Here is a 27701-nt window from a genome sequence, read left to right on the forward strand (position 1 = left end):
TCAGCAGAACAAAAAATGTAGAATCTCAATCTGATCTATCTAAGCAAGCATACCACATCTATCACCACAGGCTTTTGAATCAACCAAGGACCCAAACCCTTGATCAGATCTGACTTCAGAGGAATTTTTTACTGCAAGTACCCCTTGCTTTCTGTTTCTCCACGGCTGAAAAAAAAAAAAAAAAAAAAAAGGAAGAGATGTGGGAGGAGGCTGAGTGGTATCTATTTATGAACAAGGTATCTTGGAAAGGAGATGAGAAATGTGACTGCTATCTTTGCTGTCTCTAAGCTTGAGATAAAGAGAGGACTCGTGCCTGTGGCTGTTAGCTTGATATTTTCCACATCAGTATTTTCCACACAGCGCTGTTGTTGAGCTTTGGTTTGCCTCTGGTACTGATGGACACGGCCGTAGCATGTTTCTGTGGGTTTGAGAACCATACACCGTGTTCTCACGGGCTCGAGAAGGGACTGACTGCTCCCCGTGTGACATTTCCAAAGGGCTGTTGGGAACCCAGCAGCAAAAGGTCCCCAGATGACTGCGAGTGGCATTCACAACCCGCGTTACTCACATATCACCACATGATCTCATCTTCCTGGAAGAAAGGTCCGGTTATCGCCAGATCTGACGCCGAGCACTTCCTGCCGCAGTGTGTCACACGTTCACACCCAGCATGGCTGCGAAAGCTCTGCGAGCAGCTTGCCAGCTCCGGAGCTGACATTTTCACAAAAAGCAAGGCTGGGGGGCTGGGGGGTGTGAAAAAATACCAAGCCAGCAGGACAATCCTCAGGAGCTTGCTACAGGATCACCTCTGCTTTCTTGTTAAGTGTCTGAGTTCCTTGGGGTATGGAGTAGGAAGGAGAGCTAAAGGTATATTAGTCCTAACAAAACTTCACCTACTTCCCTGTTAGAAAAGTTGTTAATCATTTTCCCTCACCCAAAGGACAGAAAAACACTGTAGATTACTTAATGTTTTGTTTATTTACAAAGAAGCAAACGTGGTTTTTTGTACTCAGCAGCAAGATGTACTCAGTAAGAGTACAGATATATAGTTTGGTCATGCAGAGAGAAAATTAGAAAGGAGAAAGTCCAGCTAGAACTCAATCTAGCTACTGTCGTCAAAAATAACAAATACATTAATAACAAAAAAAAAAGGGTCAAGGAGAATCGTCATCCTCTATTTGACTTGGCAGGGGAATATTGTCATCAAGGATGAGGCTGAGCTACTTAATGCCTTCTTTGCCTCAGTCTCTAACAGCAAGATAAGATATCCCCAGGGTACCCACCACCCTGAGCTAGAAGACAAAGACAGGGAGAAGAACAAGCCCCCTATAATCCAGGAGGAAGTAGTTAGTGACCAGCTGTGCCACTTAGACACTCCCAAATTTTTTGGGCTGGATGGGATCCATACAAGGGCACTGAGAAAACTGGCAGAAGAGCTCACCAAGCCACCTTCCACCATTTATCAGCAGTCCTGGCTAGCCAGAGAGGTCCCAGATGGGTGTCACACTGGCTAACCTCCAGTCACCTGGGACTGGAGGTTAGCCAGTGTGACACCCATCTACAGAAAGTACTGGAAAGAGGATCTGAGGAACTACAGGGGAACTACAGGCCCATCAACCTGACCTTGGTGCCACGAAAGATCATGGCACAGGTCACTTTGAGTGCCATCATGTGGCAGGTGCAGCACAACAAAGGGATCAAGCCCAGCCAGCAAGGATTTAGGAAAGGCTTATCCTGCTTGACCAGCCTGATCTTCTACGACAGGGTGAACTTCACTTAGTGGAAGAGGGAAAGGCTGTGGATGTTACCTAATCTTGAGTAAAACCTTTAATACTATATACCACAGCATTGTCCTGGAGAAACTGGCAGGCCATGGCGTGGATGTGTGTACTCTTTGCTGGGTAAAATGCTGTCTGGATGGCCAAGCCCAAAGCATTGTGGCAATGGGAATTAAATCCAGCTGGCATCCAGCCACCAGCAGTGTTCCCCAAGGCTCAGTGTAGGCACCAGATATGTTTAATATCTGTTGAAAATCTAGATGAGGGGATAAAGGGCTCCCCTTTAGTCAGTTTACAGATGGCACCAAGCTGGCCAGAAGTGTTGATCTCCTGCAGGGTAGGAAGGCTCTGCAGAGGGGTCTGGACAGGTTGGATTGATGAGCCAAGGCCAATGGTATGAGGTTTAACAAGGTGCCAGGTCCTGTTGCAACAGGGTTGCAACAGCACCATGCAGTGCTGCAGACTGGGGGAAGAGTGGCTGAAAATCTGCCCAGTGGGAAAGGACCTGGGGATGCTGGTTAATTGTGGCTGGGTGTGACCAGGTGACAAAGAAGGCAAATGACATCCTGGCTTGTACCAGGAATAGTGTGGCCAGCAGGAAAGGGATCATCTCCCTGTACAGAGGCCACACCTCAAATCCTGTATTCTGTTTTGGGATGCTCAATACAAGAAGGACATTGAGGTGCTGGAGCATGTCCAGAGAAGGGCAATAGAGATGGTGAAGGGTATGGAGCACAAGCTGAGGGATAGTTGGGGCTGTTTAGCCTGGAGAAAAGAAGGCTCAAGGGTAACCTTATTGCTCTCTACGACTCTCTGAGAGGAAGCTGTGGCAAGGTAGAGGTCAGTCTCTTCTTCCAGATAGCAAGTGATAGATCAAGAGGAAAAATACTTCAAATTGCAACAGGGGAAGTTCAAGTTGGATATCAGGAAAAAATTTCTTCTCTGAAAGAGTGTTTAAACATTGGAATAGGCTCTCCTAGAAAGTGGTGGAGTCACCATCTTTGGAAGTGTTCAGAAAACAAGTAGATGTGGCACTTTACAATATAGTTTAGTGGGCATGGTAATATTCAGTCAAAATTTGGATTAGATAATCTTAAAGTTCTTTTCCAGCCTTTTCTTCTATGAAGAAAAATAGAAAAGCTTAAGAAAGTCTAAATGGGGACAGTGCAGCTTGGATTCTTGGCCCATGGAAGATAGCAAACTGCCCATCAGAGGCAAGGGAGTCAGTGTTTCTTTTCAAAGTCCATCTGGGAAGATTCTCAAAGTCCAAGAAACAGCTGGGAAAGCCTTGTACTTCCCTATCTGGGGAGCTGTGTCTCCTGTTTTCTCCTGGACACAATGGAACATTCTGTGTCTTGAGACAGATGGTGAAGGAACTGATGAGAAGAGAGGAATAGTTCCCAAAGCCCTCCCAGCAACAAGTAGGCTCTGAGCAGCTCTTTTCAGGTGAAATCCAAGCCAGTGGGTGACCCTGCACCTGGGACTCATAATGGCATTCAGGATGCATGCTGCAGTGTCAGGTAACAGTGTAGGAGCAGGAATCTCAATGCTGGCACTGGCAGAGCTAGAAAAAAATTAGTTCTAGTTGACACTCACAGCTGTGACAGAAGTGTTAACAAGTTCAATATCCTTGAACTTTCTGGTATAAATTCTCTTAGAAGAGTTTTCAAGAGATAGGAAGAACTCTTAGGACATGGCTGGTATTTTCTCACCGCTGAAAAGTCCAGAAATATGTCAAGAAAATGGACAGATAGTACAAATGGTGAATGCAGGGATCTTCCTTTGCCTTACTACTTTTCTTCTGTGGCTTTTTCTAACCCAGATCAGGGCATGTAGAGGAATAAGAAAATCTAAGTCTGTGCTATCCCCATTCTTTGCAAGTGGATTGAGGTTTTCTTTTCAGTAAAGATGCTGTTTGGTGGGTTAGTTTTCTGGGCTTATTCACCACATCTTTGCTGCTAATTAGGCAATGGTTTCCCTTGAGCAGTGGAAGGAATGGGCAGCACTGCTGTGATGTTTTCCACTTATACAGGATGTGGGATGAACTATTCTGCAATCAGCTTATCATAATCAAATAACTGTAGTTTGCCAGCAGGGCAGAAAGGCTTTCGATTTCATGAAAAATATTGTAGCAAGAATGGGAAATTGTGTGAGTTCTTTTTACTGCCACCATCAAGCTGGAGGAAAGAAAGAGAGGGAGGGGATTTCCCCAGTATTTTTAACTCAGTAATGGGGATTTCTTTTTTACACTGCACTGCTTAGACAGCTGATGCAGTTGTGGCTCTGAGCCGACCTTAGAGACTTTAAGGTCTAGACTCTAAAGTCTAAAGCTTAGAATGTAATTTCTGATTAAAACTTAAAGTGGGGACATCATAGGAAAAAATCATACCCTTGCTCAGTCAGGAGGAGATGTCTCCATCTATTTCATCATCAACCCCAGCACTGGCTGGCAGTGCAATTGGCCCCTGTACAAAATCTTATATCCACATCTTCAGGCATTTCTCCATCCCCTTAGAGGTTTTTAGGCCAGTATGAGGCAAACTGATCATATGCCTGCTCAGCCTCAAAGCTGAGTGCTATTTTACACCAAAATGCAGAGCATGGAAGTGTTGGCACAGTCTCCTATCAGGAGCTGGGAAGGGAAAAATGAATTGGTGAGGTTTGGAATGTCACATGAGAAGTGTGGGGAGTTTCTATGCCATCAGAGCGAGTATTAACAGAGAAACATATTTGCTTATGAAGGTAAATCCTTGTCGGCTGGTGTTCTCCAGCCTCATTAGTGAGCAGTCCTGATGGGATTGATGCTGAAGTTACATTCATGTCCTGAGGAGAGGAACTGTCCATTTAGCCTTCCTTGCAGAGGTGGCCTTTCCCACCTCTGGGTCTCTTCCAGGCAGATCCTAGACAGAGCAATGGCTGTACTGGCTTTGGAGGTCTCTCAGAGAAAGGTAGGAACCAGTGTTTGGGACCTGGCTGGAGAAGGCTGTTTTGCTTGGATCCTCATCCTGTCTTTGTGTTAGAGGTGGAGGCTGGGAGAAGGAAGAGGTAGCATTTGCTGCTGGTGTGCAGGGGTCAGTTGGAGGGCCCCCCTTCCCACTCCCATCCATTACCCTGACAGTATCGCTGTCCTGCATTTCCAGTGGGTCAGGAGAGTCAGTGTCCAGCTGGCACATGGCCTCAGCAGGTTGTGAAACTGCTTTGTCCATAACCTTCTCATCCTGTTCCAGAACCACTGTTGGTGAAGTGCCTTCACTTGACTGGAGAGCCCCAGGAACAACCATGGCCTGCTGGGCTTCACCTGCTGTTTCTTCCACGAAGGGGCTTTTTCTGGAGCCCTGGGTTGCCTCCATACAGTGAAAGAAGTTGTTGGGCAACATATTCATGTCCTCTGCCAGCGTGCAGAGGTCTGGGGAGGGGAGAGTTTGGTAACAGTCACCATCCTTGCTTCCACTGCCCTCCTGGCTGAAAGGCTCGTAGGAGAAGTAGACCTGACAGGGCTCGATCTCAAAGGAGTTGGAAAGGTGGAAGAAGAAGTAGCCTTGGTTGGTGAAGCAGCTGGATCCAGAGTGCACACTGGTTTCTGTGGGAGGATCAGGAGTCAGGGTTCCTTTGGAAAGTAGAAACCGGGATTCCTGGTCATTCTTCTGCATCACTTCGAGCATGGAGATCTCTGGAATTGTGCTGTTCACACAGTAGGAAGATGTGGAGAATGGGGAGGAGAGCCATTTCTGGTGGGGAAAAAACACAAGAGAGAAACTGTGACTACCAAAGTATAGCACTCAGAGAGGAACCAAAGGTTTCTTCTACTGACAGGCCACAGCAATCAAGTGGCCTCTTTTCTGTCCAAACAAGGGTTACCAGAGGTGGTGGGGAGGGAAATTCCCATTCATGATGTCTCATCTGCAGGATTAGACAGAGTATGTCATTCAGTCACATTGAGAGTGGATCTTGTCAGCCTGTGTTTTGATATTTCTGGAGCAGGGAATTTAAGAGGGAGAATTAAAGTGAAACAAAGGGAATAAAAAAGGTAGGAAAAATTCTTACAAGACCATAAGGTGAAGCATGAAAAACAGTATTGAGGTGCATTTCATGCAATCTATTCCTAGGTGCTGAACAGCTTCTGATATATACACATGGTCATATGCAGATTTCTTGTCTAAAGTGCTCTTCCAGGCCCCTTGTGCCTAATTTTTATAGTCATCATGAGCAACATCCTTCAGTGTATCATTATCCTTAAAAATAAACTGATTTTGATGACACCCAAATCCATTGCCTTTATGGCTTGTAGAGCAAAATTTTCAAGTTCTTTCTGCACTGATAAAGTGTCTTGACTGCCTGCTGCACAATCTCGTCCCCCTGGTCTGTACTCTTTCCCTGTAGTTCAAGCTTTTTAAGCCTTTTTACACCTTGGCTTTTCCGAAGCTTTGCTTTTCTGTTTCTCTGCAGTTTGTTTTCGTCCTTAAAGCAAGATGCCCCTTGGGATCACCTCCCACGTCTTGCATCTGATGCTCCCTTTAATGCAGCACAGAATGGTAATTGTCTCTTTGCAGCTGCCCATACTCACAGAGAGCCTAGGGGAGGGGAATGGTGGAGTGGGAAAAGAAGGGAAACAGACAAGAATGCAAGGAATAGCTGAATACAAGGAATAGCTAAATGCTATCCAGTGTGATGGCAATTCACATCAGGAGCAGAGGAGAAGATCACAGCAGAAAATCTGGGGAAGAGCTGGGCAGCCTAGGGCAAGTAGGGAGCACTGAACTGTGAGGGAGGGGGGTCTTGAGAGGCCAAGGTCCCTCCTGCAGGTCCCTTATTGTCTCTCAGGCTGCCGATTATGGGAGCAGGATGATGGATAATTGTGCTTTTTGTGGTTTGCCATTTCTCCATTCTGCAATTAGAGATGCCTCGGCTGAGTGTCAGGTTTGAGAAGGTCAGAAAATAGAACTTGAGCAGAGAACCCAGCAGCTGGTGCTACAGGCACATATATCATGTATGCATGGGTAGGTCTGTCTGTCCTGGGCATGTGCAGCTGGATGTTCCTTTCCCTCATTTCTCCCCGCTATGGTTCCATCCCCAGCCCCATACCTGAATGTCACCTCCATGAACAGAAACAAGTGGGGGAAAAAACTTCTCAGGGTCTGGGATGTGAATCTTCAGGATCTTCTTAAACCTTGAGGAAAGACAGTGAGAAGGACAAATGAAGCAGGGCCTGATCCTGATCACTGTCACGGTGGTGGGGGTGAAAGAGTGCCCTGCAATTCACAGGTACTGCCCTGGCATGGGGGAAGAGGTAAAGCAAGGTCGAGCCTGAGGGCTGACCTTCCTCTTGAGTGGTCTGAGAGGACTAGCTGAGCCACGAGATGTATAGAGATGAGACAAATAAACCTGGCACTGGAAAATGCCACTGGAAAATTACCTCAGCCTTTTCCCAGGGGAAGGACAACCCCCGGTTTTACTGGTTTCTTCCCTGCCTTGCCTGGTTACCTTAACCTCTCCACCCTTCAGCCCCTGTCCTGATGACAAGCTGAACAGGCCTCCCTTGTTTCCCAGTTCCCACTGCTGTGAGCTGCTCCTTCTTTGTTTTGCTACCACCACAATGACTCAGGACCATGTAGCCTGAGCAGGGCCATCACTGGGAAAGCTCTGCCACATCTCTCTGCCTTCCTAGCAGGATGCTGCATGGCATAGCTGGGGCACACTGGACATGCAAACCATCTGAGTGAGTATGTCTTGCATTGTCCAGAGACCTCTCCTACCCTGGAACCAGTGTGTTGTCATCCTGAGGCAGCATGGAGTCATCTAATCTCCTCAGCTTCTCAGAGTGGCTGGATCATCTTGTCATCCCTTTTCTGAAGCTTTGCTGTAGGATGTTGTAAGGAAAAACCTTCCTGACCTCTGGAGGCAATCAGTGTACTCTCTGAAGCATCAGAACTTGCTAGCTCTTGCATATAAACTACCTTACATCATTGCAGATGCTATTTTTATTCATGCATGTCTAATCCTTCCTTGCATCTTACCTCAGCATTATTCTGCACTCAATTCCCCTAGGTTAATTATACTTTGTGGAGAAAGGAGGCCTTTTTAACTCCCTCTGTGCTGCACATCTAGAACTTCCTCAACTTTGTTTTATGACTCAGGGTAAAATAGTGACCAGTGACTTTCTCAGTATCCATCTTCCTTCAGCATGGCTCTCTCACCATCCAGCCTCTTCAACTTCATCACTGAGAATGTTTGTTCCTGCTCCCTGCCATGAATATCTGCACCCTGCTTCTTTACCCCTGACCTGAGATGAGAAAACCTGTGACTGTTTCTAACCTTGTTCCAAGCTGAGAGGTCACTGTTCCTATTATTGTGTTGAGTAATCTTGTGAGACACTTTCAGTCCCTAATAAAAGCAGTGCCTGGGTAGAAACACTTGCAAAGAGATCTTGAAGCATCATATAGGTTTTATCAGTGTGTGAGGACTGCACAGACCAAGGAAAACAAGAATTGTGCTCCTGACTCAGGAGTTTTGCCTGCAGGCCCAATGTCATCTCATTCTGCCTGAGCTCTTGATGGAATGTTTAAATGAGAAGGTAATGGTAACCAGGCTTTCTTGGTCCTCACTACAGGGAGAGTTCTCAACCCAGTGACCTGCTTTTGAAGAGGCAATTTTGATGCATCTCTGCCAGGAAACACCACTCTAACCCTTGGGTGACAGATGTGCTGAGGCAGCTGCTTTAAATTTAGCTGGGGCATGGCACCAGGGCATGGCACCAGGTCACAGGAGTATGGCACAATATGACAGTGCTGGTGAAACCACATCATCTTGGGTGGTGTTATTTTTCCACAGGCAAATATCAGTCTCATAAGATTGGGCTATAAACCATAAATTGATTGGCTTAAAGCCATCACTATCCTGAGTAACACCAGGTGAAAAATAATCTGAGTTTTGAGAATACCCACAAGATATAGAAGAACAGAAATGTAAGCTTAATTCTCAATTACCATTTCAGGGTCCCTAAGTTAATGAGGAAGGCAGTCCCAACGATCACAAAGATGAAGGTGCTCACTATTAGAACTGGCAGGACTGGCTGGGATGTTCCTGCAAGATGAGAAAAAAAAGAGGAAATGGTGTTAAAATCTAACCAGGATTCTGTAGGTAGAAGCTGCAGCCCCTTCATGGTTGTTCAAGGTAATCAAAGTGGGCCTTTGTTGTAATTTTATATAACATTATAATATTATCTAGAATTATAATATACAGGTCAGAGTATATGTGAGTTCTGCTGCTGTGTAGGATGCCTTTGAGCTGATACGGGTTTCAGAGTCTAAGCATTGCTTAACAGATAATTTGTGCTGAACAACTTGAACTCCCTGGTCATAACAGCACCACAGCTAGGGGTGGCTACAGATGAGGTGGCACAGTCTGCTAGTTGAAGTGTCCACCAACCTGTTTCATTGCCAAGGAAAGCAGGGACTCCTAAAACCAGCTAAAGTAGGGTTGGAGGCTTGAAACAGCATTAATGGTCAGTAGGGGAGAGGGACTCATGGTGTTTACTGGCCTCTAAGAAGGCAAGAGGATAAGGATAGAGAAGGTTAGGGGTCAAGGGACTGACTTCTTTCTTTGGAGAGGTGTAGGGAGGCATTAGGAGGCTGGGAAGATTACAGTTTTACAATATTTTAATACTTGGATTGTAGGGTTAAGACAAAGAGACTGGGTTCCCACATTTCCAGGGCTGCCAGCACTCCTCAGGCTTATTTGGCATCATCTCAAACATTCCTTAATCTGTCTCTTTCACACATATCTCCCCAGTTCACCTTTGCTTGGCCTTGCTATTCTGATGCCTGTTTCCTCTGCCTGCCTCTCATCTCTTCCCCTCCCTCGTGTCCCTGGGCCTGGTCATGCAGAGAATCTTTGGGGCAGTTAGGAGAGAACAGAGAAAAATAAAAGACGGAGGGGACGTTTTTAAGCACATTCTTTCTTTCCCTGTCCTTGAGATGCTACTCAGATCACTTTGTCTCCTCTGCCTCTGGTACCCTGGTTATCTTTGGGCCTTGGTTGCTATGACAACTGGTTGTGGCTGTATCCTATTCACTGACATCACACACTGTCAAAATTTGATCGCCACAGCAACAGTGCCCTTTCTAAACATAGCTCCCCTGTTTATACCAAGACCAGGAACAACAGGGAGGGGTTGAGCAGAGGCAGGATGGGGGCAACCTGAGAAGGAATAACCTCTACCTGCTTACTTTTTGGAAAAAAATGACAGAGGCCACAGCCACCGACTCACTGAAGGGCACTGTCTTCCAAGGCTGGAAGTTCATAGAGTGACTGATGCAAATCTCAGTGGATCTTTTTTAAAGAGTCTTATCATGCATGTAAGTCAGTAAGTCTCTCCCAGTTTCCATGAGACTTTGTTTCCCAAGCTCGGGGGTTCCTCAGCTCAGGAGCTGAGAGCTGTTTCACTGCATTTCACTGATCAATGCCTCCACTGAACTGGCCATTTTAGGAAGCTGGGAGAATGTTCCCAGGTAACATTGGCATCTGGGAAAATGCCAATTCTGGCCACTGCTTCTGCTGGTTAGACATCTGGCCTTACTGCTCTGGGGAAGCAGTCCCTGATTTAAACCTTTTGGATTTTGCTTGGCTTCTGGAAGTCAGAGAGGCTTTGCTAGGGTCACTTGCCCTTAAGCTGTCATGCTGAGATGATCCCACCTAACTAATCAGGAGGGACAGTTTTCAACCTTTCTATTACTCTTTGGTCAACACAGTTCTCCCTACACATCTTCAGTTTCTCACCCTGTTTTGGCCAGTCTACTTTGTTTACCCTGAGTTCCCATTTTCCCCTCCAGGTCAGACTACCTGACTTACCCTTGTGATCAGCGTGTGTCCTCCACAGGACCGGCTTGCTCCAGTCACTCCACATGCCCTTGTAGTGGCTTCTGGCACTTGGCCTTGCACGGACAGCTGCCTCATATTTCGAGTTGGGTGAGAGTCTCTCAAAATTTGCCCACATCTGGTCCTGTTCAATGGGCAAGTTTGCAGCCTCCTGGGAGTAGGGCAAATTTGGAACATTGTCAACACCCTGGTTTACAGCATCACATACCCATCAGAAGATCCAAAGCCCTCAGAGAAGACTTGTCTCAAGTCCTTACATCATGCACATGGCTTGTTCACCCTCAAGGAAAATTCTCCTTTGCTTTGCTTTTCCCATCCCTTTCAGGTCTGTCCTGGAGCTGTCTGATTTTTTTTGTGACAGCACTAAGTAAAAGAGGATCCCCATCTTCCTCCTTGTCATCATCAAACACTGGCAGCGAGTGACACAGATAAAAGAGCAGGGGCTGTCATCCTCTCTCCAGCTTCACCAAAACTGGTCACATCCTGAGAGGAGGCCCAGAAGCAGGTCTTGGGGGATATAAACAAAGCCAGGATTCATCCAGGACTCATATGGTAACACGTCCCAGCTTCCCCCTCTGTACTCACCTCCCAGGGCTGACTCACGTGTCGGTACCGCACTTGGTACTCCCGCCTCCCATCCAAATAATGAGAGGAAATATTCAGGCTCCATGTTAGGTTGGAGGTGTTTTCAGTTATGTTAACCAGGTGAAGGTCTCCTGGAGGCCTCAGCTTTACTGGAAAGAGAGAAGTAGGGCTGATATCTCCATACTGTGTCCATAACATCAAGTTCCTGAGCAGCAGGACATCTCCTTGAGATGAGTAAACTCACACAGCCAGCAAAACAAGGTCTCAAGCAGATGTTTTTCTTCTGTTTTAGTGAGCTGAATCCTTTCAGCAAAGACCAAAACATGCCAAAGCTGTCTTAAAGAAGGGTGGAAGCTCATAACTAGAGGGGGCAGAGGAAGAGCAGCAAGAGTTTCCATCCTTCCTGCAGCACACAATTTTCATGAGGGCAGGTGAGCTATCATTACCAGTCTGAAGCCAGATATGGGACAGGACAGGATGTGGCTGGCATGACATTGCATGACAGAGGAGCAAGTGGCAGGAGTTGGCATTGTGCTCATTGTAGCAGGGGACAAGCAAAAGACAAAGGCCTAAAATCAGCTGTGGGTGTTGCATAGGAGTGGATGAGGAAGGAAAATTAATTTTCCCAATCCTCTCATGGGGAAGCTTCAGAGATCAGAAGACAGATGAGTACTCACTATTTTCAAATGGATTGAAGTTTTTTATTTGCTCAGGTATTTTGGTTTTATTCTCTCCAGTGTGGCAATGGACAGACAAGCTAAGTCTGTCTGAAACGGTGAAGCACTGATTCTGCAAGGAAAATTAACTATTAGTGACAATGAAACCTCATGAATAAGCATTCAAATTTCTAAGCATTGCCTATGCATAAGATGATTAGGCATACTTGACAATAAATATGGAAGGTATTTGTGGCAGAGGGGCATAAATCTCAGTGGTGAGTGAGGAACCAAAAATTTGTATTTCATGTGGTTGAATTGGTTTTGTTTGTTTATTGGCAAGAAGGGCACAAAACATTGTGATATTCTAGTTTCTTGGAATTCCTGTATGTGTTGACTAAGCAGGAGGAAAAGTTACTTTCTATGGGTGACATTTATTGAGAAATTTTATTTTTACCAGAACATTTTATGTTCTCTGGTAAGACTGAAACTGCATTAGTATTAAACATGACACTTGAAATGCAGTGATGCTGAAGGGCCATGTACATCATACAGTACTGAATAAGCAACAGAGAAATTAGCTTGATTAGAAAGAAAAGATATATATCAGCCCTGCAATTTGTCTTTGCACATGATATGCAAATGTATGAAAGCTTGTCTGTCATTAAAACTGGTTGTGACTTTGCCAATAAAAATATTAGCTCAAATTTGGGTGGGTGTTTTCTGAAAACATGGGAACTGCAGTGACACTAGATGTGACTGAATAATGGATCCAAAATAAGACTGATTTAAATAAAGAATAATAGTTAAAATATTTGCATCACCATTAGCTCCAATGATATGTTGCATCTTCCATTAGACACATCTAACCACACTTCACAGTAGATAATGATCTGGAAAATGGTATTGATAATTTCTAGGAATATGAGATCAAGAGGTGACCTCAGAGCTGGTGGTGATGCCCATCCCTCCTCAGAGGAAGGGATTAGGGCCAAACACGGGTGATTGAGATGTGTGTTGCCCTGTTCTTTTAAAAGTTTTCAATACCTTCTAATATTTACATATTTCTACTAGAGTTTCTCACACACTGCCATGTAAATAGTGATTGTTTTGCATTCCTTTTTGTGAGGAGAGAATTGATAGATTGTTAATTTAACCAGTGTAGTTAAAGAAGTGGCAGTTTCATCCTCCAATCCACTACCACTTTTAGCATTCTATATCTTGCGAGGTCAGAAATAAAACTTCCTCTTTTCCCTCTTTTGCATTGAACGTAAATGTGTGAGTTATTTTGTGTTGTAGTGCGACAGACGTGGGACACTGCATATGATCTGTCTGTCCTGCATCTGTTCTGCATGTGTCAGCACAGAATGGCCCAGCTTACATTGAAGCCAGTCCCTTCTGCAGGGAAACCCACGGGAAGCACATATATCAACAACACACAACACCAAGCCCCATCCCAGAGCCAGACTCAGGGATTAGCTTTGGACTTTTTATACTACCCCTGGATGTTGCACTGCTTATACACCCAAAATGAATATATAAAAATCGTCTCCCCTTTGTCATTAGCCAGGATATTCCAGATGAATTACTCACATTAACATTTTGATTGAAGGTTTTGGTGCATCTCCTCAGTCCTGTCATATGCTCTGCCTTGGGTAGTTTGCAGTGCTTCTTGCGTTTTTCAGGAGAGGGGTATAACTCCAGTAAGCTGGGAAGTTATAGTTTTGTAGTTAGTCAAATATTATGTAACACTAAAGGGCTTTCAAAGCATTTTACATTATATTGTATTTGCTGAACAGGTTACAGCAAAGATTTAATCCTACTTTTTCTCCCCATTGTATCACCCAGGCAAATTTTATGTTCTGGCACATGGAAGTCAATGCACCCCAGTTATTTCAAGGCAAAAATAACAGCAGATTTCCAGTCAAAGATTTCACAAAATCCTCTTTCTATCTTCTCTGCTTCCTGTTGATATCAGAGGGTATACAGAGCCCAAATGCACCTACAGCAACATGGCCCTGGAAGACAGGTGCCTGTTTCAGCCCCTCTAGGATTTACAGGTCTCCTTCCAGACACTGACAGCACTGCAGGATCTCAGATGCTCAGTGACATGCACCTTCTGAGCTAGGTCACCTCTCAGTCAGCCAGGACAGTACATCTCAAGTGGCAGCACAACACCCTAACCTCTCTTCTGCTCTGATTACAGAGCGCCAGCTGAGCTATGGCATGGGGTGTGGCAGGGTGGAGAACATCTGTGGGGTTGCAGCTGGGGCAGTGTCTGACTGAGGTGCCTGTTCCAGCTCTAAGGTCAGATCAGGCCTGGGACTCACTGACAGTGGGGAGGGTTTTCTTCTTAGAGCCCCAGTCACAGAACTGCACAATTCCACATCCAGCCCCAATTCCAGCCACAGTCTCTGATTCACACCCGTGAAGCAACATCAGTGTTTTAGCTTTCAAGGGCCATGCACCACCCCCAAGGTATATTTGTCCATCTAACCCAATTGGAGGTGTCTGCATGACAGTGACAAGTAACCCACCCAGTGACAGAATCACACTGAGCCTCTCCTTATGGCAGGCACCCAGGGCAGTCCTGGGCTTGGCTGGTGAGCCTCTTGTCTGCAGATGTCCTATTTGGAGATGACAGACTCAGCCAGCCCCCACAGCAGTACTGGCCAAACAACTCCCCTCTGCTGGGAGGCCATATGGGAGAGGAAAACATCATGAACTGGAAGAGATTAAAGAGCCAGGGGAAAGAAAGAAGGACAGTATTTTTCTTCATTCATTATTACTCAAGGTGCAACATCTCAGTTCATCCTGGCAATCTGGCCTCTGTATGACTTCAATTACATCCTTCTCCAGCCCCATCTCTATACATCCTTCTTTTCCATTGAAAATGCCTTTCAGTCCCAAGGGTGTCTGCCGAGGAAGAGGGATTTTTTGAAAAGTGAAGTTCAGATAGAGCCATGGAGCTGAAAAGATGGGTTGTGCTAGACAGTTTGGGACAGTCAGATGGCAAGCACTGAAGTGGCTGCCAGCATCTTAGCCCACATGGAGATAGAGACAGAGTTCAAGACAAAACACCTCAGTTCTCTCCACTACACCTGGGCTGGGAAGGGGAAGCCTACATTTTTGTAAAGTAGCATTGTTTTCCCTCAGTCTCTGCAGTCACCTACCTGTCACAAAAGCCTTTTTTTGATAAAATCTCCAGCTGGCATGGTGCTTCAGCCAGGTCCCTGCCCGGGTCCCAGTCACAGAAGAGAGCCGCCCGCGAGTCATACCAGCAAGTGAGGCTGGAGGCACCTGCCAGCAGAGAAGAGACAGACAGCAATGTGGCTCAATTAGCAGTGATGCTTGGCATTAATGATCACCCCAGACAATGCTGCCCCATCCCAAACTACTGACTGAATCCTCTGCTGGACTCCAAGTAAGAAAAGCAGTGCCACTCATTTCTCTATATCCTTGTAGGCTGATGTGCTCATCAGAGACCTGTAATATTGCAACCTCCTCTGGCTGCAGTCACAACACAAACATTGCGCTGCAGCATACGTGGCGCACACACTGCCCTGGCTGACTGCCCTCCCTGTTCCCCCAGCTGGCACAGGTGAAAAGAATCACTTCTTACCTTGTGCTGAGTCTGATGCCCACGAGGGAGGCATGAGGCTGAACAGGTGAGACAGGAGCAGCAATGAGGGCTTCATCAGTACTGGCGACACACTGAAAGAGAGAAGACACCCCCACAACACAACTCAGCAACGGAACTTAGGGAGATGTCGAGATGTCATCTCGCAGGAGGCATCCACTGTCCTAGGATGCAGTGCCAGTCTTCTAGGTTCAGGAACTCATATCCCTTCCACTCTGTAGTCTGCACTTTTCCCTCAGCACCTGACTGTTCTCCTGCCTTGGGTGCTTTGTTCAGCAGTGAGGCTGTTCACAGGGCAGCACAGAGGCTGATTGCAGGAATCATGTCTTCTGAAAACGCGTGAGTGAGCGCACAGCAGTCCGTGCGCCTTGTCTCAGGCTGCCTGCTGACTCAGGTAGAGAGTGCTGCCTCGGCTGTGCACAGCTTGTGCTTTGAAGAGCTTCTTTTTTTGGTAAACCCTAGGGCTGAAATAACTAGGTGCTTGCTGAGTAAGAGGGTCCCTGGATGCAACTGACAGAAGTTAGTTGCAGAGCTCATGGCTTAGGAGGCAGATTTGAACAGAATGTTTGGGACAGGTGGGGGAATCAGGGAGAAGTGTTTATCACATTCTAGAAAGTCAAGGCTTTACCATAGCTCACAAACTGTGCATCATCCTCTCCAAGTAGATCTTTGCTCTGCCTTGGAAGGAGTAATGATTTTAGGCATATCAGAAAACTTGGGCTTTGTAATTAGGAAACTCAGCAGCAACCCTCATCTATTCAAAGCACCCAGGGAGCCTAGACAGTCTGGCCTTACAGTCTTCTCATCCAAGTCTCTCTCCCCATCCACCCCGACAGCCATACTTTGACATCTGCCTTTGCCCACAGGAGAAGGAACCACCCTCACCTCTCGCCAACCCTGGAGCTCAGGCAGAGCTGAGGAAAATAAAATGGAAGCCCCACTGGACCTTGCTGGGACTGCCAGAGGGGTGGGAAGAGAGGGTTTATAACGGGCTGGCATGAGCTTAATACAAATTCTCCTTGTGATAAAAGATTAGGTTCAGAGAAAGAAAAACATGATGACAACACATTAGCAGACAGGGGACAGAAAGAGAGAAAGCAGGCAGCATGGTTGTGAGATGTGGGGTATGATTTGAGAGGATTGTGGAGAGACAGAGAGATAAATATGTTCTCAGCCCTTCCCAACAGCGAGATCAGTTTGTCAGATTGAAACTCCTTCTAAGATGCTTTCAGATCAGCCACCCCCCGTGTGGGAGAGAGCCGGCATTACCCCCTTTACCTTCCAGCTCCAGGCACTGAGCAGTCCTGACGCAGGGAGTCCCTGGGGTCGTGAGGCTGGACGGCAGCAGGTGCTGAATGTCAAACAGTGAGGGGAAGAGAGAGGGGAAAAAGGGAGAGTGATGAAGGCAGATATCCTGGCTCAGTGCATGTCCATGGGAGAAGAGGTGCCCACAACCCAGCAGCTCTGCTCCAAAGCTGTTTCTCTCATGTACGCATGGTCTCTGTCTTCTCCCTCTCACCTGTGCGCAGGAAGCTGCTGCTTGCTTGCCTTGTCAGACTGAGACAAGGCCCCAGAGTATCGAAAAGGCTAGTAAGGCCAAGAATAAAAAAAAAACCAAAACCCAACCACATTCTACTTCCTGCTGATAAAGCAGTAGATGCAAAAAAAAACGGGTTAGAGGGATCAGGTGTTAGCAATTCTCAACATTCTGGGACCAGTTTCAGACCATTGCTGGGAAGCAAAAGAGAGAGCAAAAAGGATCTCTTGGGATACTGGCAAGACCCATAGCTTCCTCCTTTAGACACCCAAATGGATCACTCATATTGCTCTCAGGGTCTATACAAGTTTACAGATCACTTTGAAACTGGGGGCAGGAGTCTGTCTACAGTAGAAATACCACTTCGTGAAAAATAGCTGGAGTTGCTGACCTGAGCAGCAACACCTGAATGAAACCAGACATCATTGCCCCAGTTTTAGAGGATCCATGCTGGGCCACAGTGGGAATAGAACCAGGTCAATGCTGAGTGTGAACAAGTTTGAGGCACACCCTCAGACTTGCAGATGGTGTGACACCACAAGAACACCCATCCCACTGCCTCCCTACCAAGCCAAACACCCCATTCCACAGAAGGAAGAACCACCCCTCTCTGACCTGAGCCTTGCAGCTAGTCCAGCCAGGCAATGCTGCCCTGCAGTAGCTGCAGTGCCTGTTTGGCATGGCTTGTCCATTCAACAGGCCAGAAAAAGAGACAAAAAATATTTTCACCTTCTTCCAAAGCTTCCTATGCCCTCACCTTTGCAGACAGATAGTCCCTTTCTTTGCCTTCACATCCCAAGACATGGCAGATGTACAAATTCAAACCCACAGCCTGATGGTTGCCCAATTCACAGATAGACACGGACCTGCAAACGTATCCTCACACCCCTTTCTCTTTTCCATACAGAAACAGAATTCTCTGAAGTGCAGCACATCATGTTTCTTGTCTGATCTGGGCTACATAATGATGGCTGCATGATGAGAGTCTCCTCTTACATGTACAGTGGGCACCACACTCAGTGCTCTTCATTTTTCTCTCCTAGAGCATCTCAAGGCCCAAGTTCAGGTTTGGCAAGAAAGTTTTGATGACCAAAAGTTGCCAGAGGCTAATCTCAAGTTTCCAGGCAGTTGTTTGAGGACTCTATAAACCTGGAGGATGGGGACATAGTATAACAACAAAGTGATCTTGGATTCAGGTAGTGGAAAAAGGGTGTAGGAGGAAGATGGGTTCTTAGTCACAGGAAGCCCAGCCTAGAGACTGGATCTCAGAAGATACTAGAGCTCAAAAAGAACTAGTGGTGGAGAAAAACACAGTTGTTTGAAGGCAGAGCCATTTTGCAGAAGACTGCAATAGCCAGTCCTCATGGCCCTTTGTGGGAAAGCTTTACAGTTGATCCAGAACCAAGCACTCTCTTAGCCATCAGTAGTGGAATGCAGCACCTCTTTCTTCACCACACACAACAAGGACCAGGAGTCTTGAGAGCTGTCATTTGAATGCATCTGAAAACTCTTGTCAGGCCAGGCCTGGGGAGGACAACTAGGGAATCAAAACCAGCCAGCCTCTGCTGAAGCAGGGGAGAGGATGGGCTGTGTGTTCTCCTGCTCTGGTAACTGCTGGCTGTGCATGCTGCACCTTGAAGGCTCTCATTGCAATGGAGATGTAATGGCATGGATCATCAGGCCACAGACCACCTTTCCCAGGAACTCTGAACATGAATGCAGCTTACGCTGGCACAGAAATCCTCAGCTGAGGCAATGAAATTCTCTGTAAGTTATTGGTATCACCACCACTGTAGCTGCAATGGAGCATTTGTGTTAACGATAATTTTTCCTGTTTGTCCTTCAGGTGAAAGAAACCTGCACTTTCCTTGAGACTAGAGATTACTTTGGGAAAACAAATGCACAAAGCAGTTTTTTTTGTTGTCCAGCCTATCAAGGAAAAAAACTCCACTGGTTCTCTTTTTTTCTTTTTTTTTCTTTTATTTTATTATATATATATATGCATAAAAATCATATGAGGTTGATTGTGCACTATGGCATCTGAAATAGTGGAAGAGGAAAACTTCACATGTTGTCAGTCCCTATAGGAGATAGGTGGCTGATGTAGTTGGAAGCAAGGATGTGTGTGATCAGCTGCCTCTCTGGAGATTGTTTTTTTTCTAGATTTGTTTCTCTATGATATATTCTTGTGCAGATTTTCTGCCATCTAGTAAGGACTGATGTCACATTGAAGACTTTCCCATGGAGGGTCCCAGTAGAAAACCAGCACACTTCTGTAAAGATATCCTTGCTCAATAAGGGATATATACCTCTTTGTCAAGGGCAGCTGGAATTGACTGACTTTTCCATAACTATGAAGGGAGAGGAAATGATCTGATGGATCAGCTACGACAACCAAACCTCAATATATGGAGACACAAAGTTCCTCAGCATATTTTTCTTGGAAACACAGTTTAAAATGTATTGAAGCAACAACCGTGTGGCATAAATAAGAGGAGGTTTCCTCCAGAGACATGATAATGGCATTATGTCCAGACCCCACCTGGCATATATAAATTATGCTTGCTATCAGCACAGTTTTTGAATGTGATTGCCCAAGATGTTGTGCTACTGAGAATATGGCACTTTTTATCTCCTTCACACTGATATTGTTAGGAATTGCGCCATTCGTAACGTGAGAAGCCAAACAAAACCACACTGTCAGCAACACATGCGAGGTGTTCTTGTCTTTACCTTCCTGTCCCCATAATGGTGGCTGAGATAGGTAAACTCTGCACTTAGTGTTGTTGTTCAGTGTTAAAGTGTCAGGTAAAGGTGTGATGATGGAGGTTTGATTAAAGGTGTTGCTACTTGGTCCAGATTGGTTTCAGGGGCAGCATAAGTTTTAAAAATACTCAAGACAGAGGCATGCACAAGACTTTTTGCCCTCACACTGCTTTCATTAGAGAAAAAGAGTGCTGCTGAAACTGCTCTTTTTCAGTTGCGCGTCCACTGAGAGTCTCTGCAAAATGGCAAAGGTGAACAGGGGAACAGACACAGAGAAACATGAAGAGCAAAAACATTGAGTGGTGTCAAATTCACCAGCTCATCACATTTGTTAGGCTGGGGACACCCCTTCCCTTTGCTGGCTCTCAGTGGGACCAGAGTGCCAGGGTAACTGGGATGCCTTGCAAACTGCCCAGCTCACCGGGGTGAGCTCAGTGGAGGGCTCAGCAGATCCATCTCGGTGTCCTGTCCCCATGGCCATCTGGAATGGAGCAGTGGAAAGGGCACAGAACCAGCAGGAGGTGAAGAGATGAGGGCAGAGATGCCCTGATGGCCACTAAAGTTCGCTTCCTGACAGGATACACGGTGAAGGTCTCTAGAAGCTCTGCAAGCTATTTCTGGTACTTTCCAAATAATGTTGTTTTAACTATAACCTTTGCATTGAATTTCCTGCCAATCACATGCGTGCGCTTCTCAAAACTACGCTGTTGTTCTACATCTGCAGTTATTTTCCCCTTAAACTGTGGTTCTACTCCGAAAAATGTCTGTAAAAATGGCCTTGTGGGAAACCACTGCTCAGTGTGTAAGTGAAGTCTTTATTGAATTTGTTCACATTACAAGCCTTTAAGAGGCTTTACTTTGTATCAAAACAGCAGACTTGGGCTGATGTGAGAGAAATGTTTTCCCTCTTGCTCCATGATTCCTACAGATATTGCTGCTACAGGCAACACTGCCCTCAGGTTAATCTCCATCACTGTGTTTAAATGGAGAGGCATTTAAGCAATAGAGTTGAAGATTCGGAATCGGGTGTCACAATGGAGTAACAATGCTGGGCAGCAAGTATTAAGCCTACGTATAGAGTAGATGACATTCCTGCATTTCTTTCCTTCCAAATTCTGCCCTACAGAGTTTCCTGATAGACATGCCTGATAGAGGCAGTAGACGTCAAATATACACCTGAATACACAAAATGTTCAGAAGCAGGGATTCCCTAGTCCTGTAGGCTATAGAAGAACATGGACAAAAGTGGTAGGAGTCTGTAGCATTCGAAGGCACCTTCACTCGAGGCAAGTTAGAGGCCAGAGGTGGGAGGTGATGGAGGAGGTGTTCACTTTCACTCCTTGACAGTGATGGTCAGAGCCCTAGAGAAGTGGGGGGGAAATGGTGGGAGGGAGAGCATGCTATTTTCAAGCAGTTTCACTCTTAGCCTGCCTGGCTGTGAACACACTGCTATGATTTCATGAGGAGGAACACGGGACAGTCACAAGATGCTCCTGCTTGGGACCTGACCCCTGGCTCCTCATTATGTTTGGGTTTGACTAGATGGTGTCAGGACTTTGGCTGGAGGGGCTGGAGCCCAGCAGCAGAGCATTAAGAGAGCTCCTAGGAGTGGATGCCTGTCTCCCTGATGAGTGCTCATGGTGCCACAAGGGCTGTTCAGACCCAGAGTCCCTCCCTGGAGACTCTCAAGGAAGACCTGGGCTGTCACCTTGCACCTGGCTCAGCAACATGGAGGAAGACCACTGCCTACACCCTTGTCTGAGCCTGGGGACATGGTGTCTGAGGCCCAGCAGGCATTTGAGCCACAGCAGTGTGGCAAGTGATCTCTGTCAGCTTAATCATGGTGCCTGTGTGTGCAGATGGTCTTAGTCTGGCACACTGTGATGGAAAATTCAGCAGTGGGAACTGGAAGGAAGGTATGCACCCACGGGACTATTATCATGTGTGTACAGCTCTCACATCCTCTCTGAGTCTCAATTTCCACAGCAGAGAAAGGACGTAAAGGACACCTTCCCATCTTCAAAAACAGATTCATAGACCAGGCTCTGGGTCTTGCATCACAGCCAGGTCTGTAGGGTCATTATTGACTTGCAGTATTTAGACATGCCTCTGCAAATCCCAGTATTCTCCTGGCATCGAATACTGAATATGCACGGCTAGACTGCCTACAGAACTTGCTCACAGACCTGTATTGAAGATGGATTGCTTGTGCAAGTGACATGTTCTACAGGAAGGCAGCACTGGACACAAAGCAGTCTTATGCCCAAGCAAAGTAATGAGCTGAACGCTGGCTGATTTGTTATTCAGCATCAGTGGCTGCTCTTGTCCTTGAGGGAAATCATTACCTTATTACCTGGGCAGTCTTGGAGAGATAAAGCCCTGCTCTGTTTTTCAGCCTGTCAATGTGTTACATCTCTCTCTGTTTAAAGTTAGAGGGTACAAACCCTTGACAAGCCTAATATGAAGCAATGACAGCTTCCGGACCTAATAAATTGAGAAGAATTTAGGGATTTATTGTACATTCAAAATTGCTTGAAGGCAAGACAAGATACTGTAAGGAGATTCTTGAGAATAAACCCTCAGGTATTTTGATTATCAAGGCTTCCTTCCAGTTTAATCACATTTCCCTTCCTTCTCAAGAGGAAAAAAATCATTACAGCCACCACCCCCATTCTGCTCAGAGCTCTCCCTGCTCCTCCGTTTTCTTCAGCTCTTTGCCTCAGCAGCTTCAAGAAAGGGAGTTAATTAGATTGTTGATTTTGTTTTAAAATATGGTTGGTGATGTCATGCTTATCCAAGGGCCAACCTCCTACTCCCCCTTAAGCCCTTCTGGGGGGTTACTGATTTGTGACTGCAGTAATTATTAACTTTCATGTCATTAAAATGCCTGAACAGAAATTACTTGTTTGGAGGCAGCTTCCTGCCTCCTTACAGCTCACTGCTCAGGAGCTGCATTCCTCCTTCTCCCCTGGGCTCAGCCAGAAGAGCTATTTTCCCTCTGCTCTGTGGTTCCCTGGGTTCAGCTCTCCCCTCATTTGCCCTCTAAGGTTGCTGCTCCCCACCTTGGGAAGCAGAAGGTCTGATGAGAAAAGCCAGTGTACTTGGGTGTAAGGAGTGGAAGGGAAGAGTGGTGCTCAGGTGGACCACCTGATCCAGGGACTTGAAGGCACTTCAGTGCCTCAAGGGATGTACCACGACCTTTTGAAACAGCTCAGAACACAGAGTTCCCCAGCCCTGCTGGGAGCACACCTCTGCCAGAGTTTTACCTCTGGGATTGCTCCTCTGAGGATTTTCCTCCTGTGGAGCCCTCCTCGGAGGTGAACTGCCTGCAGCAGAGTGGCTTTGTGGCTTCAGGAGGCTGCACACAATTGAAAAGACTGGTTTGTGTCTATGGGCAGGCAAGGCTGCATGATAGTGGAGACTGCTAACAAGATCCTGGAGAACCACCACTTGGAAGAAAAGCAAGCACTATGGACACTACTGTTTTCCTCACTGTGGTCTCTGAGGAACTGTAGACACTCCTTGAGAGATCCAACATGGAACCTTGTCCATGTGGTACCTGCCAAGTTCATTGCCATAGTACAAAATCCAAGCTGCAGCTCACCTCATCTGCTCCACAGGCTGTGCTCCTATTTGGGAAATGGGATGTATATGTCTCAGGGAAAATGGGACTTAATTCACTGAAAGACACACAGGGTTACATTTTCCTCCTCTTTTCTTTTTGACTGACATGCATGGGCAGGGGAGAAATGTCATTTTGTGTATCACTGTTCCCTGTTGCTCTGGTAGCTCCCACATAAGAGGCAGGAAAGGGCACAGAGCATGAAGCAGCTCAGAATTTCACCCTCCCTCTCCCTGCAGTTGCAAAGAGCAATTGCACAGGGCTGGGAGGGCTATTTTGGGCAGGTGCTGTGCCCTGCAGTTGGAGCAGTCTGTGGGGAATGTCCGTGGGGGCACTGCCCTGTGCTTGCACCTGAGCACACATTCGAGCACACACACAGAGCACAGTTCAGGCCCAGGGGGGAAGCATGGGGGGCATCAAGCACTTGGCTCCATTTGAATGCTTATTCTGGAAACAGGTCAAGGACAGCACGTGTCCACAGGCACCAGACTCCCTTCTCTTAGCCACTGCCCACTTAGGTGAGGCTTTCATTCTAATAGGAAACATGTACTGTTGCTTTTATGTTTCAAGGACGAGAGTGTCACTACATTTCTCCAGTTCTGACTTTCATGCACCACAAAAGATCCCCCCCCTTTCTTGCTACTTTCCCCACCCCCTTTGCAGGCAGCACGTTCCTTCATCAGAGATGCTCAGTTTTCAGAGGGAAGGTGGCTGATGGAAAGGACTGCTCAGGGTTTTTATCCTTTTGGTCTTGGAAATGATGCTGGCAGGCTGGTGCAGCATCTCTCCCTCCTTCCCCCTCCCCTGCCTCAGCCCCCTGGTGGGGGAGGGAAGAGCGTGGGCGGTGGAAGGAGCTGTGGTCCCCAGATGTGTGAATTGTTGCCGAGTACAAATCGAGCACCACGGACAAGCCGCAGCTCAGCCGAGAGCCATCGCTTTGGGCTTTCGTCACTGACCTTTTCCTCTCGCCCTTCTCCGTCCTCAGCTGCCCTCCCACTGCTCTCCCTGCACTTTGCACTCTGAGAGCTCTCTGCATGCTGCTTTGAACTGCTGAGGACTGGCATAGGAATGTAAAGGAGGAGAGGGGAGTAAAGAAAAAAAAAAAAAAGACCTGCAGCAGAGAGAAGGCTATGCATTCATCCTCTCTCCATTTCCTTTGGGCTCAGGTTGCCATCCTGCAAGACAAGAGAGTCCTGGGCTGATCCAACTCACTACTGTCCCTGCCTGGTCTACCCATTGAGCTGAAGGCTCAGATGCTCTGCCTCCATGGCTGCAGGATTGGGGATGAGGGAGGAGAAGGAAGCCTGTCTGAGGGTCAGGGGAGTGCTTCAGTATCTGCCATATAATGAACAAATAGAATTTTAAAAAATTAAATTGTGTGGTACAGCTGTCAAAGCCTGCATAATTCTCTAAGACAAAAATAATGCCACCAGCACACCACACATAGAAAAGTGGGAGTTGGGACAAAGCAAGGTCTTGAGAAGTGTTTTGAATTGTCTGTGAAATAGTAACCCTGTGGACCCTTGGCCCTAAAGATCTACTGAATTGCTGGCTGTGGCTGCAAGTGACAGGGCTTTGTTGCCTGGAATGTCCTTCCCAGTAATAGACCCCATTCCACTATTTCAGGGAAAGAACTGAGGCCATGTGGGGAGAAAAAAGTGTCTGTAGGGGTCAATGTGAGAATGCCACAAACCCAGAAAAGCATGTGTGGGACAAACATAATGCTGTGACCATCAGGCATCCCATGGAAGATGCTTGCTCTAGGGCATTGTTGTGTCAAATACCTGGAAAGTGATCAGGGCTTCAGAACAGGGATCAGAACAGTAAAAATGATGCCTGCAGGATGTGAGTCAGTTAGATAAGAGACCTATTGTCTTCCTTCTTCCCCGTGGACCATTTCTTCCTCTGGCTACTTCAAAGTATTGCATCTGCCCTCAGGAGTGCACCTGTGAGGCTTGGGCACATCTGCCCCTCAGGAGTGCACTGCAGCTCACACTGGCAGTGGAGGCACCTCTGCACTTCTCCGTCCCCACCCACACTGGTAACGGGTGCAAGTGTGTTAAAATGAATCCAGAAAGAACACAGACTCCTGCCTCCCACTCACCCGGGGCTCTATTTACAACCTGCCCAGGTAGATGGGGAGTTCCCTACTCCTTAGCTTCTCCAAGACGAGAGCTCTACAGCCTGTTCCCTCCCATTTTAACTGCTGCAAAGAGAGAAAAGTGCACTGGGAAAAGTGTGAAATTTTGCAATAATTCACAGGTCATTTGTGAGTTAAGTGACACAAACTGAAGAGACTGGGTGGTCTGTGGAATGAGAAACTGTCGGAAGCCTTTGATTTAAACCTTCTGCCCTGGCCCTCACTGTGGTGTAACTGCAAGGCAAGAGATCACAGAGAGCTCGTGGGTGAAGGAGAATGCATTTCATTAGATGAGGGAGCTGTGCTTGTACCAAAGAGGCCTGGAACCTCAGCACCCTCTGCCCACCTCCTGATAGCATCTTCAGAGTGAGCCAGGCTTGCAAAGGGCAATGGTTTCCGTTGTCAGGAAGGTGAGAGATGTCCATATGAGGTTGGTCGGTGTGTTGGCATGTGTGGGTATACCTGTGTGGGTGTGCACCGAGCTGGCCTCCGAAGCCTGGCGTGACTGGGCAAGTGCCTGCTTTGCCACTGTGGTCAGAGAAGGGCCACACCACACGAGGCAGTGGAACAATTGCCCTCAAATGCAGCTGTGCCCCACCATCCACATAGCCTTGAGCAGGGTGCACATCCAGCCCTTCAAATCCTGGTAGATCCCTGCCAGCAATGGGAAAGGGAAGTTGAGAAAAAGGGGGTCTGGGCAGGCTGAATCCACTGCTGGCATCTGGCTGCAATGTGCTCGATGGAGGGAGGTGGCAGCTCTGCTTGTGCCACTGGGCAATGCTGAATGGGGTGTTGCATCACCCCCTCTCCCTCTCTGGACCCTGGGAGATACACAAGACTGAGGTGTGAATGAAGCAGGTTGTCTGGGTGGTTTGGGAGAGGAGAAAGGAGAGCTGCAGCAGAGGGGAAACTTGCTCCAGTACAGCGTGGCAGCCCCTGAATAGTGTACTGGTGTGGGGCTGATCTTGCATCACAGCTGGCAGCTGAGGCAAGGCCAGAGACACTTCCTGTGACTGCCCCTCCTGTGACAAAGGCTCTGAAGGGATGTGCAGCCAGGTCCTGCTTTCTTGTGCTTTCTGCTCTCCCTGGTGCTTTGGGTGCAGGCACATCCACCTGTGCCCACCTGCAGGGTCAAAGGCCTCCTTCATACTTTTCTTGCCCTGCTTCTCTCTTCCCCTTTCCCACAGCTATCACAGAGCAAGGAGCTATTACAGCGCTTTCAGCTTCTCCTGACTTGTCCCTGGCATGTGCTTCCTTTCCCAGGGACAGCACCATGTCCTGCACTTCATGTCCTTTCTCCCACTCCCTTCCTTTCGCATGTGCAAGACTACGGATCTTCAGGAAGGCAGTTTGCAGGGACAGCCCTATGAGAGATGCCTTGAACAAACTTCAGACATGTCCACAGAGCCTTTTGCAGCAGAGTTTGGATCAGTCTTTCAGCGCAAAATATAGGCACAGCTCTGGGGTAGTGCTGTAGCTGTGCATCCCAGGGCACTTTGTCCAGGCGAGAAATACTGGCTGTCCCCAACCCCTGAATCACATTCCACAGGGCAGCTCCATTCCATGGCCTGAATGAATGAATGAATGGTCTCATGGCCTTCTGGGCATGAGTGCACTCACTGGCAGGGTGGCAGGGCTGATCTGACCCATTCTACACCTTGTTCCTTCAAAGCATTGCAGGGTCCATGTTGCCTGAGCTGAGCCTCACCTGCAGCAACCCCCTGGACAGGCATTCATTCATTCATGGTGTGATGGGTGGCACCAGCTACACACCCTGCCTGTTACCGTGCATCTGAGCCCCAAGGGATTTGGCTGAGGAGACTCTTTAGGTGGCAAGCTGAAAGGCTGAATCATAGAAAACTTTTCTTGGAGATCTGGCTATACATTTCCGGTCCCCCCTCCCTCCCTCTTTCCTTTCCTCACCTTTTGTAAGTGTGACAAAGTCACTTCCAATCTGCCAGCATCTCACCTCAAGGAACAAGAACATGCACAAACACAGCCACTACACTTCCTTAGGACACATTTTTATCTGCTTCCTCTGAAGTAAATAAAAAATGGGAAGAAGGCTGGGCTCTGATGTGACAGATTATTGCATTTACTAGG

The 27701-nt window shown here is 47.1% G+C and overlaps 1 protein-coding gene and 1 long non-coding RNA gene across 2 annotated transcripts in view; one reads left to right on the forward strand and one right to left on the reverse strand.

Annotated features, from left to right (window-relative positions):
• Positions 1-27701, forward strand: part of LOC110483878 (uncharacterized) — a 47058-nt gene that overhangs the window by 1167 nt on the left and 18190 nt on the right. The window lies entirely within an intron of this gene.
• On the reverse strand, positions 2268-16819 carry IL2RB (interleukin 2 receptor subunit beta). Its single transcript, XM_031503648.2, has 10 exons — positions 16812-16819; positions 15516-15607; positions 15067-15193; positions 13487-13601; positions 11915-12026; positions 11238-11386; positions 10626-10803; positions 8762-8858; positions 6861-6945; positions 2268-5506 (listed from the first exon to the last, which is right to left on the reverse strand). Exons 2-10 carry the CDS (start codon positions 15589-15591, stop codon positions 4679-4681), a joined length of 1767 nt encoding a protein of 588 aa, XP_031359508.1. The 5' UTR covers positions 15592-15607; positions 16812-16819; the 3' UTR covers positions 2268-4678.

The sequence above is a fragment of the Lonchura striata genome, chromosome 5 (assembly GCF_046129695.1).
Source record: "Lonchura striata isolate bLonStr1 chromosome 5, bLonStr1.mat, whole genome shotgun sequence".
NCBI lineage: Eukaryota > Metazoa > Chordata > Aves > Passeriformes > Estrildidae > Lonchura > Lonchura striata.